Source organism: Thermobia domestica, chromosome 4 (genome assembly GCF_964235325.1).
Source record: "Thermobia domestica chromosome 4, izTheDome1.hap1.1, whole genome shotgun sequence".
Lineage (NCBI taxonomy): Eukaryota > Metazoa > Arthropoda > Insecta > Zygentoma > Lepismatidae > Thermobia > Thermobia domestica.
This window is the reverse complement of record NC_137457.1, coordinates 326,062,513-326,080,627: the sequence shown is the minus strand read 5'-3', so window position 1 is coordinate 326,080,627 and position 18,115 is coordinate 326,062,513. Positions and strand designations below refer to the sequence as shown.

Here is an 18,115-nt window from a genome sequence, read left to right as displayed (position 1 = left end):
TTGAACGGAATTTTGGAGTGCAAAAGTGGAACCCAAAAACTACCCTATAGCTTCCTAATTACTGATAGTGTTTTCTTATTGCTAGTGTGATAGGACAATGTTACTTTCTAGTTGCATGTCTCCCGTAAATATATTCAAATAGCCCAAAGAGAAAAAATATTTTTACTATTTCGTCCGGACTTCAGGAATAAAACAACTGAAATATGGTTTATTACCGTCTTATGGTCTATTCATTTAGATTCTCTACCTGAGCTTTTGTTTCAACTATAATTGGTTTTTACTTTGTTCGGACCATTGTATTACCTAAGCATAAGGTCAACGCTACGCGCTTCTAGTTTGGACACCAGCGTATGATGGTATTTTCTTCTTTTAGATACTGACGATTATTTATATATTTTATACCGATGGCATTATCTCTCCACTAACTGATGAGGCCCTTTCTGGATTTTTATATATACAAAAATATGGAGTTTTTGTTGAGACATATGCATGATTTGAAGTTTTAGATCTGACTTAGTAACCAGTGTTCTTGAATCTATTAGTACTGGAAATGTTCCTAAGAGTGGACAACACTAGTGGAGTATCCATTTTTTTATAATCCACATCGCCATATTTTTTATACTTTTCAAATAACGAAAGTAACTCACGAAATTGGAATTCTAATGATCGTAGTTTTCCTCCTAACTGGTATCCCTTCAGAATATTTCGATCCTCTGATCAAAGTTATATGTGAATAAGAAATTTTAAAATTTACATTTCAACAAGAATTTGACCACAACGCAAGAATTAGGCTTTTCCAGATTCGTTTCAAAATGTATAAAGTTTTAGGTTCCTTACATGAGGAGATGCCTTCGATATAAAATTTTCCATGAATATTTCTTAATATCCATTGCTATTTATTTAAAAAAAAAACCTAACTTTCCTGAGTCATAAATCTATAGCACAGAACTCTTGGAAAGTGGATCCTACAAAGATATGAATATATCCAGGGAAACGATTCTATCTTCGTGTCTATCGATTGTAAAATAATATCTCGAAAGATTTTGCTACCTACGTTATGGTTAGTTGAGAATATATCTCCATACTTTACGAAATATAAGCTATTTAGTGAAAGTGGAAAACACTAAATAGTTCAGATTACTTTCATATCAACTCGTTTGCTTATGTATGTTTATTTAAGTCAATATTTTTTATTTTAGTATTGATTTGTATAGGATATAGTGATAGGTAAAGTGTATGGGTGCAGAAGGAGATGTAACAATGTGACATCACTATTAAGATACTACTTTTAAAGTATTCTTTAAGAGACAAGTTGTGCTAACTAATTAAAGAGGGAGATAGAGCAAATACAACGAAACATTTTATAATTTGTCTTACGAAACTAATATTATAAGGAAGTAACACATCTTTCACCACGAAACAAAGCATACTGAACTAAAAAGAAACAAGTGGGGATAAATTATCATGATTTTGAAATATATATATTTCAATTCTCACATTCAACTTTGGAATTTCCATAAGATCATGATTATCTAGCTTCCAGCAGGAGCTAGGTTCAAGGTCCAGCAGGAGCAAATGTTTTATCAAACATTGGTTATACTTATATCAAGAAGATTCAGGTATAAGTATATATCGTGTTGACATATGAGATTTAACAAAGCATGTTAAAGGCATTATGTTAATTGCATGTCCTGGTGAATAACACGGCAAGCAAGTAACATCTAAAAAATTCGTAAGTTTTATTAGTTGTTGTTCCTTCACGATACTCCGGGCAGAATCAATTCAATGGATTTTATAGTCATATACAGTTCATTAGCAGTGGCTGTGATATGTTTATTTGACAAGTACATCACATCATCATGTCACCTCTTTATGAATACTCAATTTTAGGGCTGGGTATTACAGTAGACAGAGCACAAATTGATTTGTAGAATATATTGTGGTGCTATCGGACTGATTTCATGATCATGATTGTATTGTATTTCAGATCAAACTATTATGGCATCCTTCCGCTTTCTCAAATTTTAACCTTATACATTATGTTTATTGTTCGTTTAATTTATAGTAGGTTTTATACGATTTTCTCATAATCAGATAAATTGTACCAAAATGTCCGTTTGTTGTTCGTTTCGTTTGCTTTGTGAATAGAATGTATTCTTTTAATACATGGAAGCTTTTAGCATTTAATCATCATTTCTACCTGACAGAAACAACACTATGCCGGTTGATTAAAACGCAGGAAATATCCATTAAAGTAGTAGAAATTTAATTTCCATTTGTGGTTTCAAACTTGACGTTTGAACTTATTTGAAGCTTCCTGCTGTAAACAAATTAAATCAGTATATTAGTTATTTTATTCATGTTATATTTATGAGAAATTTGTTAAACTCAAAAGACAAATGGACGAGATATTTAGTTTAAAATCTGATTAATAGTAGAAACTACTACTGTATTAAATATTTTTTCTAAATAATTCACCAACAATACATTATTATCTGTCATTTTGCTCATTTTTGCCTCTTCTTTAATTTCATATTTTTTACTTAATTTCTTGTAAATGTGTCAATCTGTGAATTCAACGTATTAATATTCCGTGTCCACGTTTAAAAATTAAAGTGTACCAAGTTATTTGGTTTGGATTTCGAAACTTTTTAATGAAGCTAGTCGGTATATTACCGACACATTAAATTTCAAATGCTAGTCGAATAAGACTTTTCTTTTCATTTATTTCTTTATTATATTCTAATCTAATTTTGACTTTTTCAAACGGATTCATCATTTACCATAAGCTTCAATCTTTGCCTACGAAAGACATAAAAGATATTTTGCAATTGTTTATGCAAGTTGGTTCGAATATATTAACTTTTCTAGGCTCGTGTTATTTCCTTGCAATAACATCCACGAAATAATCTTTGGTGACTCATTAACTTTCTAGTATTTCAAGTAATTTGTTTCAAGATCTTCATATATATCTCTCGAAATTGAAAACTAAGGTAAATATATTAACAGTTGTATTTCTTTATCCTTAGTTTTGGATATATATATATATATATATATATATATATATATATATATATATATATATATATATATATATATATATATATATATATATTAAGAATAGAATTTTCATTATATATGTTATTTCAATTAAATAATCTGGTTTCTCACCTACAGGTTCTTCTAATTAATATGTCCTATATACTTCTCTCTTATATCATAAGACATCGTTTCTATGTTCTTCACTTGAAACTTAAAAAGATAAATGACCGCAAATCCATTGTGTACACAAGTAGAACAGCAATAGTAACAAAACGTAAACAAATCCAAACCCTTAGAAAGGTACACACCACATTCAGAAAAATCGCCACATAATTTAACACAAGTTATGAATTTCCAGTTCTAAGTCATGTGTTACACAATGTTTTCACGCTAATGTTTGTGTTCTACGATATTATGAGCTTTGTTAGTGTCGATGTGATAATGTTAAACACTTCAGGTGTAATATTGCTTTGTATTGCCTATTTCTTATGGATATTGGAAGAGTTACAATACTTGTTGATTCTTCGTATAATGTATGTAAAGAGGTAAGATACGTTTTATTATTAATAGGTCATAAATGAGAGGCTGTGTACTTGGAGTCTTTAATATTTCAGTGGCATAAAAATTTTCATTAAATATGGAATTTCACAAGTTTTTAAATTAACTATGTAGTGCATTATGTAACGTTCCTATCCGATACAATTCAGGACAAAGTTTAAAAAATTAACCCTCGTTTAGTCAACCTGGGGAAGGAACTACGAGCGACCAGATCAGCCGGGAAATGTGATAATCCAGTTATAATACATAAACCAAACAAATACTATTAATAAGAATATTTAATAAATAAACAAATTATAACAATTTCCAAACAACAATCTTTATTACAGTAACATACAAAGTTCAAGTCTGCTACTAGCGAAAATCCAAGTCGTAGTTGAAATTCAATTTTTATTTTTTAAAAAAATATCTTCAAGTCAGATTCAGAATATCAAAATTTAATCAATTTAATCTTTCCTCAATAAATTATTTAATTAAATCAGATATTGGTTGATAAATTCAAAGTTAGAGTTTAGTAATATTCTGACGTCATAGGCAAGCGGGATTTACACTGTAACCTTCATTATTAAAGTATAACATTACCAAATTCTCTATAAATGAAGTTTCGCAAAATTGAGAAAGAAATTCCTTTTCCGGAAACAATTTAGTAATGGCTTACCCACCAAAATTCCTTCGTTTCGCAGGACAATCCCAAGAAAGGAGGGAGCTTGGTTAGGACAAAGGAATCCAAGATTCCGCAACAAATTGACTAAGCAAATAATACTCAGAAATAGAATGGTTAGAGGCGAATTATTTTCGGCACACCAATGACTTCTAGCGCGAAGCTATACTACTCGCGCCGAGTCGTGAAGCTTGACCTAGATCTACCGATTTCACCACCCAATAGAACGCGAGGGTGTGTTCCGGTCATCAACCCCCGTCCATCAAATTTTGTCAGTGTCATCTCTCGCGTTACACGGAAAACATCTCCCGAGAGTACAGTGTTGTCGGATTCGCGCCAAGTTCCGTTTTGTTAGTTACATTTTGTTGCGTTATATTTTCGTTGTTACTATCAGTTGTTACTGTTACCGTTTTAGAATAATTGTTACAGTGGTTATTGTTGTGCAGTGTTATGATTGGTAAGTTTAAAATGCTTTTTACTATCTCTTAAAAGTTTGGCAACATTAATGGTGAATTTTTGCTGTTTGACGTTTCCCCAAATGTGCGCTCGGGAAGCGGCTCCACGAATTGTACCGAAGTTTTCCGATGTATCGGAGCTCAAGCAAAATATTTCTGTGATTGGTTTAGAGACCAAGCTTCACGACTTGGCGCGAGTACTATAGTCAGCGACCCGGAACATGGGAGGGAAAATTCTCTCACGTGATGAGCTGCGCACAGTGAAAGCGCTGTGGTCAATATCTGTGAAGCGTTAGCCACTTGTTTAGCGCTATTGTCGAAACGTACTCATGCTCATAGCTGTTCCGAAAATAGTATACCTATAACTAAATTCTTGATATTTAAAATTCCAACGAATAATGATCCTCAAACTCTGAACCGAGTCTATAAAAATTACGCAGAACATAAACCATAAATTTCCATGATTCGAAGGTTAGGAGCAGGAAAATGAAATTAATCAAGAAGTTTCAGTGTCCCGAAAGGTTTTCGCCAAAAATTCAAGTCGGAGGCTTTACTCCAAGAGTTAGGGGACAGCTACGGACTACTATATCTAATTTGGTACTAATGTCATTTATGTGAATAAGTTCAGAATCAATTTTATATTTGGTCTTCGTTTTCTGTATGATAAGATACGTAAGAAACTTTTGAGCAAATGTTCTTTTCTTTAGTATGCCTAAAAGGCGTTGCCATTTAATAATCAATCTAACGAACTGAAGTAAAATATATACAGGTATTCATTAGTGTAAATGTAAATACAATCTATCAATTCTGTTTTTCTACTTTATCAATAAGATTGACAGTTACATAAAATATATGCTGAGCTTATTGAAAGGTGATAATAAACTTGGGAAATCAAAATTAAGTTAAATACAAAAAATCTCTGAATTATTTTATTGATATTCTTACATATTTGAACTCATTAAAACCAAAACACAAACGAACGAAAATTTTAATTTGACCGATTAGTGATTAAGAGCTATTACTAATTCAAAGATTAATCAGTCAACATACTTCTCAACACGTTAATCTCTGCCTGTATGTGTGACTTCACCATATCTTGAACTCAATTCATTTTAATTCCTTCATGACACACGACTATCTTATTTTCCTGTTAATTCCTTGCAGGCTAACTTTAGTTTGAGACGAACATTTGAAATTAAAATGCATGAACGTATTTCGTTTGGACTTCTAACTTTTGTCATGAAATTAATCGGTTTATTTCCGATTTACATCGCCACATTTCATTCTCACAGTCGTATCAACTGTAGTTCTTCATTTCTCTCTGTAATATACTCTCTGATAATTCTAGTTCTTTCGAATGGACTATACTTTCGCTACATCCTTCAATTTTCATCTACCAAAGATGTATCTGCTGTGTTCAAATCACTTATTAGCATTGGTTCAAACCTATCAAATTTTCTGGGCTGTTGTTATTTCTTTTCAATAGCTTCTATAAAAATTTGTTCAGTAATGTATGATCTTTCTACAATTTCAAGAAGTTTGCTTAACGGTGAATATATGTCGAATTTGAAGACTAAAGTAAATATTAGAACTACAGTTTTTCTTCTATTTATAATAACATTTACTTTCCCCGGTATGTATTTGTCTCAACATGAAACTGAGTTTTCATCATTTATGAAAATTTATTTAATTAATTTGGTTGTTTACGTACAGAATATTCTACTTGATGTGTTTTATATAACTATTTCTCATGTCATAAGAGATCATTTTTCTATTCTTAACTTCAAACTTAAGAAGATAAATTGTGCTGAATTGTTTGTGTATACATCTAGTGTAAAAATATCACCAAAATCTAAACAAATTACAAATATCAGAAACTTACACAATAGCTTAAGAAAAATCGCTTCAAAATTTAACATGTCTTACGGATTTCCATTACTTACACACATGCTAGCACATGTTTTCAGTTTGATGTTCGTTTTCTATCAAGTTATTAGTTTTATTAGTGGCGATGCGTTAGTGCTAGATAGGTCAGCTGCAATTTTGCTTTTCACTATTGGCTTCTTATGGTCTGTTGCAAGAATTACAATAATTGTACGTTCGCCGGAAGCTGTGTGCAAAGAGGTAGGAAATATTCTATAATTATTTCTTTCTTTTTATTTGTTGAAATATGTCTTCCATTTATACAAGGTAGGTGGTGTAAGTTCGAAGACTGCATCCAAACTATGTGTTCAATGCTCTCCCACCGGGAATCGAGACTGTTCCCACTGTATTATATTGTAATATCCTACATGAATTTATTTACAAACAACTGAACTGTGGTTATATTGAGAGACATATTTTCTTTAACTATTTTGCATAGAAGTATAATAAACGTGACGTAAGATAAACAATAATATAAAGTTCTTGTTTAAGTAAAACATTTTTGGATGAAAAATGAAATGCAATCTTTCAGTTTAATGTTCCACGATTGTGTTGTTTAGGCTACGGGTGACGGATGATGAAGGCAAGAAAGATGCGAGTGACGGATGATACAGATTCTGTCACTGACGTCAAACAAGGCTTAACCACAAGTAAAACATCATTGTTAGATACCGGACTTTTCGTTCTAAACAATAAAGTTCATATAATGTTCTATAATTTTTAAAATAAACGGTAATGGGTTTACTAATTTTTAATTGCTAATGGAAGTATATCTAGATAAGAGTATAGTTGGGATAAACTATTGTAGGTTCATGAGAAGTATAAAGAAATAAACAGTTAAGATTTTAAGTAGAAGAAAGAATGATACCGGAAAATGTAATGGAAAGAAAGGTTCGACACAGGCATTATTTATCTAAACGTTGTTCAACATCGATTTCGAAAGCCATGATGAAGAAGATATTTCGGTAAACTTATTTCGTTTGATGAATATAAGGATTTCATACGGTAAGTTTTAAACGGAAATGGAAAAGAATCCTGGAAAATCCTTAAGTTAAACTGTAAAGGATATAGGAAGGAGATAATATTGTAGAGCTGGAAGCAAATATAATTTGAATAAAAGAAACAATCACTGCTAAGTATGAAATTTGAATAAAAGAAACTAGAATATATGACTGCTTTTAGGTGATTGGTAATGAAAGTGAAGATCTTAAATGTGATGAGGGAAAATAAGAGAAAGCATAGCAATAATGAAATTATGCTTTGGGAAGAAGACAGCTATTGTTATTCAACATCTGAAATATGAATAGCAAATAAAAGCAGGAATATGTATGGCGAAGGGAGACCTTTGACAGGAAAAGATCCAATGCACTTGGACAGTGTGTAAATGTTAAAAGAAAACATTCGTACACTGTTCAGTATAGAGTGTTACGCTGTACCAGACAGAAATGTAGACGTTACGGAAGAGAATCGAAAAATAGTAATGTCTTGAAAGGTGTAATCGTAAAGAAGACTAGAGGCATGAATGGATGAAAAGTTTGATGAAAAGCATTATGGAAGCTAAAGAATAAACTCTGTTAGAGACACTATTAAGGATTATGCGAAGATTACATTTACGAATAAATTTTTACTGATGTTTAAGCTGTCATTACTACGTACCCTTTCATACCCCAAGTAAGTAAAGTTTAATTTCAGCAATATTTTCTAAGCTTTAACAAAAAATTCTTGTATTTGACTTTAAACTAATGCCAGACAACAATACCTTTGTCATTACATATGCTTTTGAACCACAAATATATTAGATATATACCTTTTCATATTCCAAGTATGCAAGCTTTCACGTTCACCAATATGTTTTACAGTTTAACCATAAAAACCTATATTTAGACTTGAACTGATGCTAAATGACAATACTTTATTATTTATATACACTTTGGAACAATAAGTATATTAGATATATATCTTCAAATATTCAAAGTATGTAAGGTTCCTACTTCACTAATATTTTTAAGGTTTAACTATGAAATCCTATATTTAGACTCAAACTGATGCCACAAAATAACTATAATCTAGATGTACCCAAGTATATGAGCTATAATACCAAGTGTATCTAATCTTTCTAATCTAAGTAAGTCTAATCTTTCGAATATTTTAGGTATAACAAAAGGAACGTTTCTAACATTTGGGACAGACAGTTCAAACATTAACAATACTTTGGAATTTTCACTCTCTCATACCCCAAATAAGGATTTTAACTGACCAATATTTTTGAAGTTTCACCGGGTAATCTTTCAACCTCAAAACCACTCTTAACCTTAGAAAGGTAGTTTACACCTAGAAATATACTAACTTCTGCACGTATTTACACGTCTAGGATATTGCTAAGGGTAATAAATGTCGCAATTTTTCGTGACGATGTTAACGGGTGGATTCCATTAAGAGATCTGGTAAAGATAATTGCCCCAGTTGTCTAATGCAATAAACATAATTCAATAATTACCTTCCGTTCAAGTATTATCGCGTGGAGTAAGAGACGGACAAAATATCCAATTCAGTGATCCTAAAAGTTAAAGAAAAGAGTCAAATAAGGTGGTCACGGCATTAGATGAAAACAATTATCTTCCTAAGGATATTATATATGATATGGTAGAGGGTAAGCAGGAAAGGAGAATAGGAATACCACAAATAATATCAATTATGAAGAAGATAATGCTTTCGTCAAAGATGAGAGATTAGCACAGGAAATTATAGTGTATGCAATTTTTCAACTTGCTGCAGCATTACTTTCAGCAATAGAACAGAATAGCATAGATACAGATGGATCGCTTTTTTCCTCTAGGTAATTTCCACTGAACATTTTACTTGATTATCATGACATTTGGGCGCGAGATGTTTGGACACAAAACCTTTTATGCACATAGGTATTACCTACCTACGTATGTTATAGTGCAGTGGTTCTCAAACTTTTCGATAACGCGGACTCCCTGTTCATTCGGAAAGTGATCCGCGGACTCCTTTGCTATGCTATCTAAAATTTCACATGGTATTAAAAACTATACTGATTAGAATTACCACTGACAAGAAACAGATCAAGAAAAATATTACAATAAGTAATTTATTCTAAAGATACATGACTGTTTCCTAGTGAACGAAATATACTGAAAATCATTGTAATTTTTTTTTTTTTTTTAAGAGGAAATTCACTTGATAAACAACGTGAGATCACTAATATGATGAATGAAATTCTTTCTGTTTTTCCACAATTCCACTAAAATCCGGAATAAGTTTTGTCACCATTAATCTTAAGTCCGATTCCACATTAAGACTATTTCGCATTCAGGTTTTAATACTACAAAAAGCAGAAAAGGACTGTTCATATAAGTAAGTGGAAGGAAAGGCGTTAAATGCTGCAATGCCTTTTTAGACAACTCTTCACACTCACAGGTCAGAAATTTAGTAAAGTAGGAAAACATTTAAATTTAGAAGCGTAAGTACAATTTCTAATTGCTTTAGTTTTAGTAAAAATACTTCTTGTATAACAGCTGTGAGTTCCATTTCATTATTACACATTTCAATTTTTAGGCTTCGCGGACCCCCTGACTACGTCCCACGGACCCCTAGGGGTCCGCGTACCCTACTTTGAGAACCACTGTTATAGTGTATTTCATAACTAGAACCCGCATGTTTAAGCACTAACTCGACTATCCCAGTCGCGAGTATCCGTTTTCCGTACCATGAAGTGTAGTTTTAAAAGAATGTTTCTTTTTAATAAAATAAGCCATATGTAATAAAGAAATGTAATTTGTGTAAAGCAATGAGGGTTTTTCTTTAATGTTTAGTTATTTAAAAGATGTGATTAAATATTCACAATGCACTGTGTACTTGATTTTTTTCTTTCTGCATTACAAAAAATTACTAGAATTAAACCAAGCGTTTAATGCAACTGAGAATTTCAGTGACTGTTTACAATAGGACATACTATAACGTAACGACAATGTAGAGTTTTTGAAGATGGCTTTTTCAAGAAAATTTAGGTCGAATTTCATCTTTCTGATTTTTTAACTTGCGCAGTTATTTCTTTATGACAATTTTTGTGATATTAGTGCCTATTTCCAGGGCTTTTAGTGCGTAGACATCTGGATTCTAGTCATGAAATACATTATAATCCATTTAAATAGATTAACTTATTCAAATATACGGCTTTGCGTCCAAACGACCGCGCCCAAATGTACTGCTCCGTGTTTCATTACACTTATTAATTAATGTTATTAATTTTTCATTCTTAATGAAGTAGTTTGGCTTTATTTGGAAGTTTTTGTAAATAAATTTAAAATATTGTAGTTTTAATATATCCTTATTAGTGAGGAAATGTGCTAAATGATGTTAATATTAGTGAAATATCTTTGAATTGTTTCTTGAATCGATACCTGTCAAGCAGGAAATAATATAACACTAAATGATTAGTCCTTTTGTCACATGCATTCGAAAGATAATTTGCCTTCATTGGTGTAGATAATTAAGCTCTTGAAGTGTATTTCATCAGTGCCTGCTTCGATTTTCTTTACACTTTGTTTTTACGTTTCCAGCAAGATAACCCAAACCTAGTTAAAAATATTACAAAGATGGAAAATAATTCATTCGATTCCCTTCTTCAGACTATTTCTTCCCTTTTAAAATACAGTGGATTGCTTTCAGTATCCAGACTCCATCAACGACCCATAAATTTCACTCTTTTATCAATAATTTCTAAACTACTATACATTGTAATATTCGTTGCATTCAGTTTGTCACCTCTGTTATTCTTTTCATACCTTTTGTTCGTAAATTTGAAATTTTTGATGGTCATTGATATAGAAACGCGCAACTGTAAAATATTTACTATTTTTCTGATATATGGTCCGAAAATTATCAGCAATTTTGGATCTTTAGTGTTTACTTTAAAATGTCCTCATACAATCAGTGAATGTTTTCAAGATCTGTTTCATGCGGATAATTCTACAATTCGTTCACACCTCAGTTTCTCCAAAATCAGATACAGTCTAATTATCTCGTCCTGTGGGTTACTAGCAATTATCTACACACCTTTAATAACAGTTTGTTACTTCAATTTATATACAAATAACCAATCTCTATTAATAATAGGTGGAACAGTGAGTCTATTAGTTTCCTACACTCAAACTATCATTATATTATCTACCTTTGTCCATAGTTGTTGGATTTTACAAGGATTTTTCTTCTTTGTAAACCACGAGTTATCTTGTCTTGAACACAGCAAAATAAACATAAAGGAGTCATACTCGAAGTCCACAAAATTAGGAAATGAAAATATTAAGAGGATAAAAGAACTACGGAGTTGGCACTATTACATTACCAAATCCTCTACAACTTTGGGTTCGCTGTATGGAGTAAGTGTACTATGCCAATGCACAGAATGTTTGTTTACTGTGTTGCTTCATATTTACGCTATGATAGTAGGATTCTCAGCTACTTCCGTTCCGATAGAAGATTTTGTAATTGGTTTCATGTATTTGTTTATTGAATCAATACGAGCGTATCTGTTTGTCCTGCCATCTTTAACAGCAAAACAGGTAAGAGTACATGTTGTTTTAGAGGGATCTATGTAGGCAAGTGTTTATAGCCCATGGTAGATTGTACGCTTTTATTTATGTATGCGTATATATTGAATGTATTTGAATATATGAAGTTTCTTCGTGTGTGTGTAAGAGAGGGAGAGAGAGAGAGAGAGAGAAATATTCTACAATAGTTTAAGGCAGCTGTATATATAAGCTTCATAGACATTTTTAAGTTGAAATTTATTATATTGAAATATTTTTCTGGAGTTCTTGATTTTCTTATGGAAGTTTCGATATTGTACTGTAAAATATATGTGTTGAGTATACTAAATAAATGGAAATTTTGCCGTACTTTTTATACTACAAATTATAGATGCGTTAAAATATCAGCCAATACTTTCAAGCAAGTGGAAAATTTCAACTATCTAGGATCAACATTGACAGACTGAAACCATATCCACAACTAAATTAAGTGTCTAGTGAAAGCAGGGAATTTATGTACCTGTTGAGTCCAAATTCTTTTTATCTTAGCAAAGAATTTGACGTTTAAATTTTAGAAAACTATAATATTGACTATTGTTCTGTATGGTTGCGAAACATGAAGGAAGAACGCTAACAAAGTATTTGGCGGTAACATTAACGTAATATTGATTGTCTTCTTTAGTATCGGATGCTTAGATGGGCATGTCATTTAGCCGAAGTGGAAAAAAGAAGGAACAATCTCAAATTTTAACGAGAAATTCAACAGGCAAAGATCATTAGAAAGAGGTATTTGTAGAAGGAAGGACAATATTAAGATAGTTCTTGCAGAAATAGGATTACAAATTACAAAGCGGATCCAGTTTCCTAAAGACAGAAAGAAATCGAGAGATTTTGTGAATGCGGGATTGAGTTCCATAGAGCATAGAGTTAGTATCAAAATTATAATTGTTCGTAAATAACTATTTGCTTATGTTGCGCTAAGTTAAGCTTGTACTCGGTATTCACCAGGTTATGGCATATGCTGATGATGTAAATTTAATAGGAGATGATAGGAGAACAATAGAAAGAAATGTAGAGATCTTATTAAACGCTTGCAGGGACATGGGTTTAGAAGTAAATGCAGAGAAAACTAAATACATGGAAGTGCGTCGGGACCGGAATACAGCAAATTGTGGATGCGTTAAAATATTAAATAATTCTTTTGATAAAGTGGATAGTTTCAAATATCTAGGATCAATATTAACAGAGGAAAATCATACTCACGGAAAAATTAAATGTCGACTAAAAACAGGGAATTCGTGTTACTGTTCGGTTCAAAATTTCTTGTCGTCGCGAATTCTGTCGAGGAATTTGAAGCTTAAAATATACAAAACGATAATCATGCCTGTTGTTCTGTATGGTTGCGAAACATGGTCACTTACTCTGAGGGAAGAACATGGACTGAAAGTATTTGAGAACAAGATCCTCAGACGAATATTCGGACCCAAGAGGAACGGGAATGGAGAGTGGCGGAAACTTCATAACGAGGAACTAGATAATTTATATGGTTTACCCAACATTGTTAGGGTCGTCAAGTATAGGAGGCTTAGGTGGTCGGGTCATGTAGCTAGAATGGAAGAAAGTAGAAACGCTTTCAAAGTCTTGACTGGAAGACCCATCGGAAAACGACCATTAGGAAGACCTAGGCGCAGATGGGATGACAATATTAAGATGGATCTCGCAGAGATTGGAATACAAAATAGAAACTGCGTCTTTTTAGTGGTTGTCAAAAGTCCGGTGAGGTGTGGCTTTAGCTTTACAGAGGTTAAAATGTTTGAATCTAAACCAGGAGGCTTCCATCGCTCAGGTATCGAAAAATATATTCAATGATGAGAGCAAGTAGTAACAACAACATACAGTGTATTATTGGTTAATTTCTTAAACATTTCTTAACAAAATAAAACGCTTATTAATTATTCCCCAAATTAATTTGAAATCTTACTTCATAGTGGTGACCTATAACTCGCCAGTCAGAGTCACAGTAGATGAATGAATTTATGAAAACTTAAGAAACATGCACTGAGATAGAAGGAATATAATTGATATTTATGATGTTGACGTTTAAACATATTTGGACTCTTTTGCTATAAACAAATTAAATCAATATTTTATACTTCTCGTATATTTTGTTTATGCCATTTCTACATGAAATTGGTTCAGTAGAAAGACAAATTAATGACTTATTGGCTTAATATGACTTTAATCATAAAAACAAATATTGCGTGAAGAATTACATTTAGTGATCTTTATTGTTAGTCATTACGCTAATTTTGACCTCTTCTTTAATTCAATAACTTCTTTTTCATTTCTTGTACTCATATGCATTTGAGATTTGTAGATACTAGAACCGCGAAGTGCATTTGATATACTTTTAAAAATGGACAAATTTATATAGCTTGAATTTGGAAAGTTTTTGATGAATTTTTCCTTTTTCTTCTAAGTATAATAACATTTGCTTTCCCCGGTATGTATTTGTCTCAACTTGAAATTGAGTCTTCATCATTTATGAAAATTTATTTAGTTAATTTGGTTCTTTACGTACAAAACATTCTACTTGATATGTTTTATATAACTATTTCTCATGTCATAAGAGATCATTTTTATATTCTGAACTTCAAACTTAAGAAGATAAATTGTGCTGAATTGTTTGTGTATACATCTAGTGTAAAAATATCACCAAAGTCGAAACAAATTACAAATATCAGAAACCTACACAATAGTTTAAGGAAAATCGCTTCAAAATTTAACATGTCTTACGGATTTCCATTACTTACACACATGCTAGCACATGTTTTCAGTTTGATGTTTGTTTTCTATGAAGTTATTAGTTTTATTAGTGGTGATGCGTTAGTGCTAGATAGGTCAGCTGCAGTTGTGTTTTACACTATTGGCTTCTTATGGGCTGTTGCACGAATTACAGCAATTGTACGTTCGCCGGAAGCTGTGTGCAAAGAGGTAGGAAATATTCTATAATTATTTGTTGAAGTATGTCTTCCATTTATACAAGCGTGGATATATGATAAGCGGTGTACGTTTGAAAACTTCATCCAAACTATCATAATGTGTGCAATGCTCTCCCACCGGGAATCGAGATTGTAGCCACCTACATCATGATCTCTCATTTATTGTATTATATTGTAATATCCCACATGATATTATTTACAAACAACTAACATGTGGTTATATTGAGAAATATCATCCATTTGCGTCTTACTACGGATTACTATAGCAGCCATGACAATGACACCAACGACGTCACCGGCATATGATGAAGAAGGATAACCAAAGGCATCGTCTCAACTGGAACAACTACATAACCGAAAGGATTTCAGCGAGAAGTATCAGTTAGAGACTGGTCAAATCTACTTTCTTAGCTTGCAGTGGAGCTTCGGAAGAACCTTACCCATTCCAAAGCCTTTAGCTTGCAGTGGAGCTCTAGACTTCTTTCCTCTCCTGGCTTGCATTGGAGTCTTGTGGGGACCTTTAACTTTCTCCCTGCTTGCATTGGAGCATTGGGTCATTTCTTATCACAACACCCGCCTATCTTGCAGTGGAGCTTTCTCGGGACACTAACTTCTCTCTGCTTTCAGTTGAACATTGGCTGTCCTACCTTTTTTCACAGAGCTTGCTTAGTTCAGAATCCCTCCCGAGACCGTCAGGTCAAAGGGGACATATATTTTACCCAAACATTTAGAAAATTTATAGTTATTGCTATTGTAGGGGAATTTTATAGTAAAATCTGGTAGTGGGAGAAAACGATCCCGGAATGTAATTTGCTCTATCTATGCTCTACCTAAACCTGCAACAGCAAAACTTTACAAAATAATTTAAAGTAGTCGATTGAAAGTAAGATTCTTTAAAATGATTTATTACTGAGTTTAAAGTTTAAACGATGTGCACTCATAGTTTACCATTAAATTCAACCCACATGACTTCTCACCCGGAATTTCAGTTGTTCTTTCCAAAAAAAGATGTATGTGTGTATTTTAATCCATAGAGATAAGAGAAAGGTCTTTAATATATATGTAAAAGATATTTGTCTCAATTGTATACATTCCCTTCTACTTTTCTGGATTATTCTCATTAGATTTTTAAAGTTTTTCTTCATTAGAATGATATATTTTCCTGGAATGTCAAGGAGATTTAATATTTGTCAACTACATCTGTATTTTAGTAACTGAAATTTGACTTATTCAACAGAGCAAAGATACTATTCACGAAAAGAAATATTTGCTAGTGCTATTTTAAGAAAACACAACAGTTATATGAAAACTTTACTTAGATGTCTTTGACGTCCAGAAAATAATTAACATTCCGCAAGCTGGAAGGCGGAAATTTCACTTTATGCCGGGGTGATTTAAAGTGAATACTGTTAAGTTGTTTGTTTTACTAAACAAAATGTAACTGCAAGCTCTACTCTACATGTGAATGGTATAGTCTATAGTTCTGAATTTTCAGCACAAACTTGGGTTGTTATGACAGTGTTCTATAACAGTTCTGTGTTTAGCTATAGTTTATTATAAGTATGAATAACCTGACGGAAGTCTGTTTATCAGCGCAATGCTGTTCCAGAAGCAGTTACTGAACTCGAGATTATTAAATACGATATGACGATCTTGATTTAATACCATTGCAGTTATAACATCCGAGGTACTGATTCACAACTTACGCGGGAGAAATAATCAGGAAAATTTTCACAATTCCTAAGTCCAGGGATGCCTCTCAACAGCATAAATAGAAGAAAATTTTAGATGAATGTAAAGCAAGGGGACGTATACTTTTCTGTTTACACCTCTGAGATACATCAGGCTGAGTACCAGTGGCGTATTTAGGGGGGGCTTCCGGGCTTAAGCCCCCTGAAATCTTACTTACTATAGTAAAGTATATGAAATATCTTGCAGAATTTTCACATTTTCAGGCAAAACCCCCCCCCCGAAAGTTAGCAAAGCCCCCCTGAAAGAAAATCGTAAATATGCCACTGCTGAGTACTTTGTAGCAAATAGAGAATCTATAATCTACAACAGGGGAGCACATATTTCTTTATATTAAAAATGCTTTGCTTGGTATTCTTACTTATTTTAGTTAGCTGTTATGAAGAAATATTAATTCTACCTTAACCGTCATTCTAACTCAACTTGTCTTACACTACGGGTTTATGGCGAACGTCCTGACTGCCGAATCTATCGCCACCACTGTTCAATAAGATTGTTTTACTTCTTTGATTACGCGCGAGTCTGCACTATCAACTTTCGAGCAATTACTAACAACTGGCTTTTTGTCAATTGCAACACTGCGAAAACTAGAACAACTTATTTCTACAGCCAAAGGCAAACTTAATGCCACATAGAAGCTAACTTGCTTTTCTGCTCTGAGGCTTATGCGGTAAACCTATGCAAGAATAATGCGACGCAAGGCGACTCAATAATATAGGAGCGAAGTACGTTCACACGGCTCGAATTGTTGGTTGTTCGTTCAGTCTCAGAGACAATAGCTGAACCAGATTCAGCCATGTTGGTTCAGCCACAGTTACTCACTCATGATTGGCGGAATCGTGCATGTGATGAGTGGGATATTCCAAATTTGTCAGTCGATCAAGGGCTGTTCCAGCAACTCCTTCCAAAATGAGTGAGAACCAAGTCGTTCTCAGGAACATAAAATATAGCTTCTATTGTCTGAAAGCACATATTTCAGGAAATTATCTTACTGCCTGGAGACACTGAGTCTGTATAAGAGAAATTACGACACAAAAGAAAAATTCAAGTATAGTGGACCCAGAAATATCATGTTCAGAGAATACGAGTTGAACAAAATTTTGAATTACTTTTCTTTCAGTGAGCCCCTCAAATAACTGTCTCAATGTAGCCAAATTACATTTTTAGAACCTA

The 18,115-nt window shown here is 32.7% G+C and overlaps 2 protein-coding genes across 2 annotated transcripts in view; one reads left to right on the top strand and one right to left on the bottom strand.

Annotated features, from left to right (window-relative positions):
• The window catches only part of LOC145683568 (putative gustatory receptor 28b), a 91,724-nt gene extending 79,735 nt beyond the window's left edge, over positions 1-11,989 (bottom strand). Inside the window, exon 1 of the mRNA XM_081754916.1 lies at positions 11,834-11,989. Within this exon, the coding sequence (XP_081611042.1) occupies positions 11,834-11,920 (87 nt within the window). The 5' untranslated portion in view covers positions 11,921-11,989. The remainder of the gene's footprint in view (positions 1-11,833) is intronic.
• Positions 11,990-12,069: 80 nt separating this feature from the next.
• The window catches only part of LOC145683567 (putative gustatory receptor 28b), a 68,339-nt gene continuing 62,293 nt past the window's right edge, over positions 12,070-18,115 (top strand). Inside the window, exon 1 of the mRNA XM_081754915.1 lies at positions 12,070-12,224. Within this exon, the coding sequence (XP_081611041.1) occupies positions 12,102-12,224 (123 nt within the window). The 5' untranslated portion in view covers positions 12,070-12,101. The remainder of the gene's footprint in view (positions 12,225-18,115) is intronic.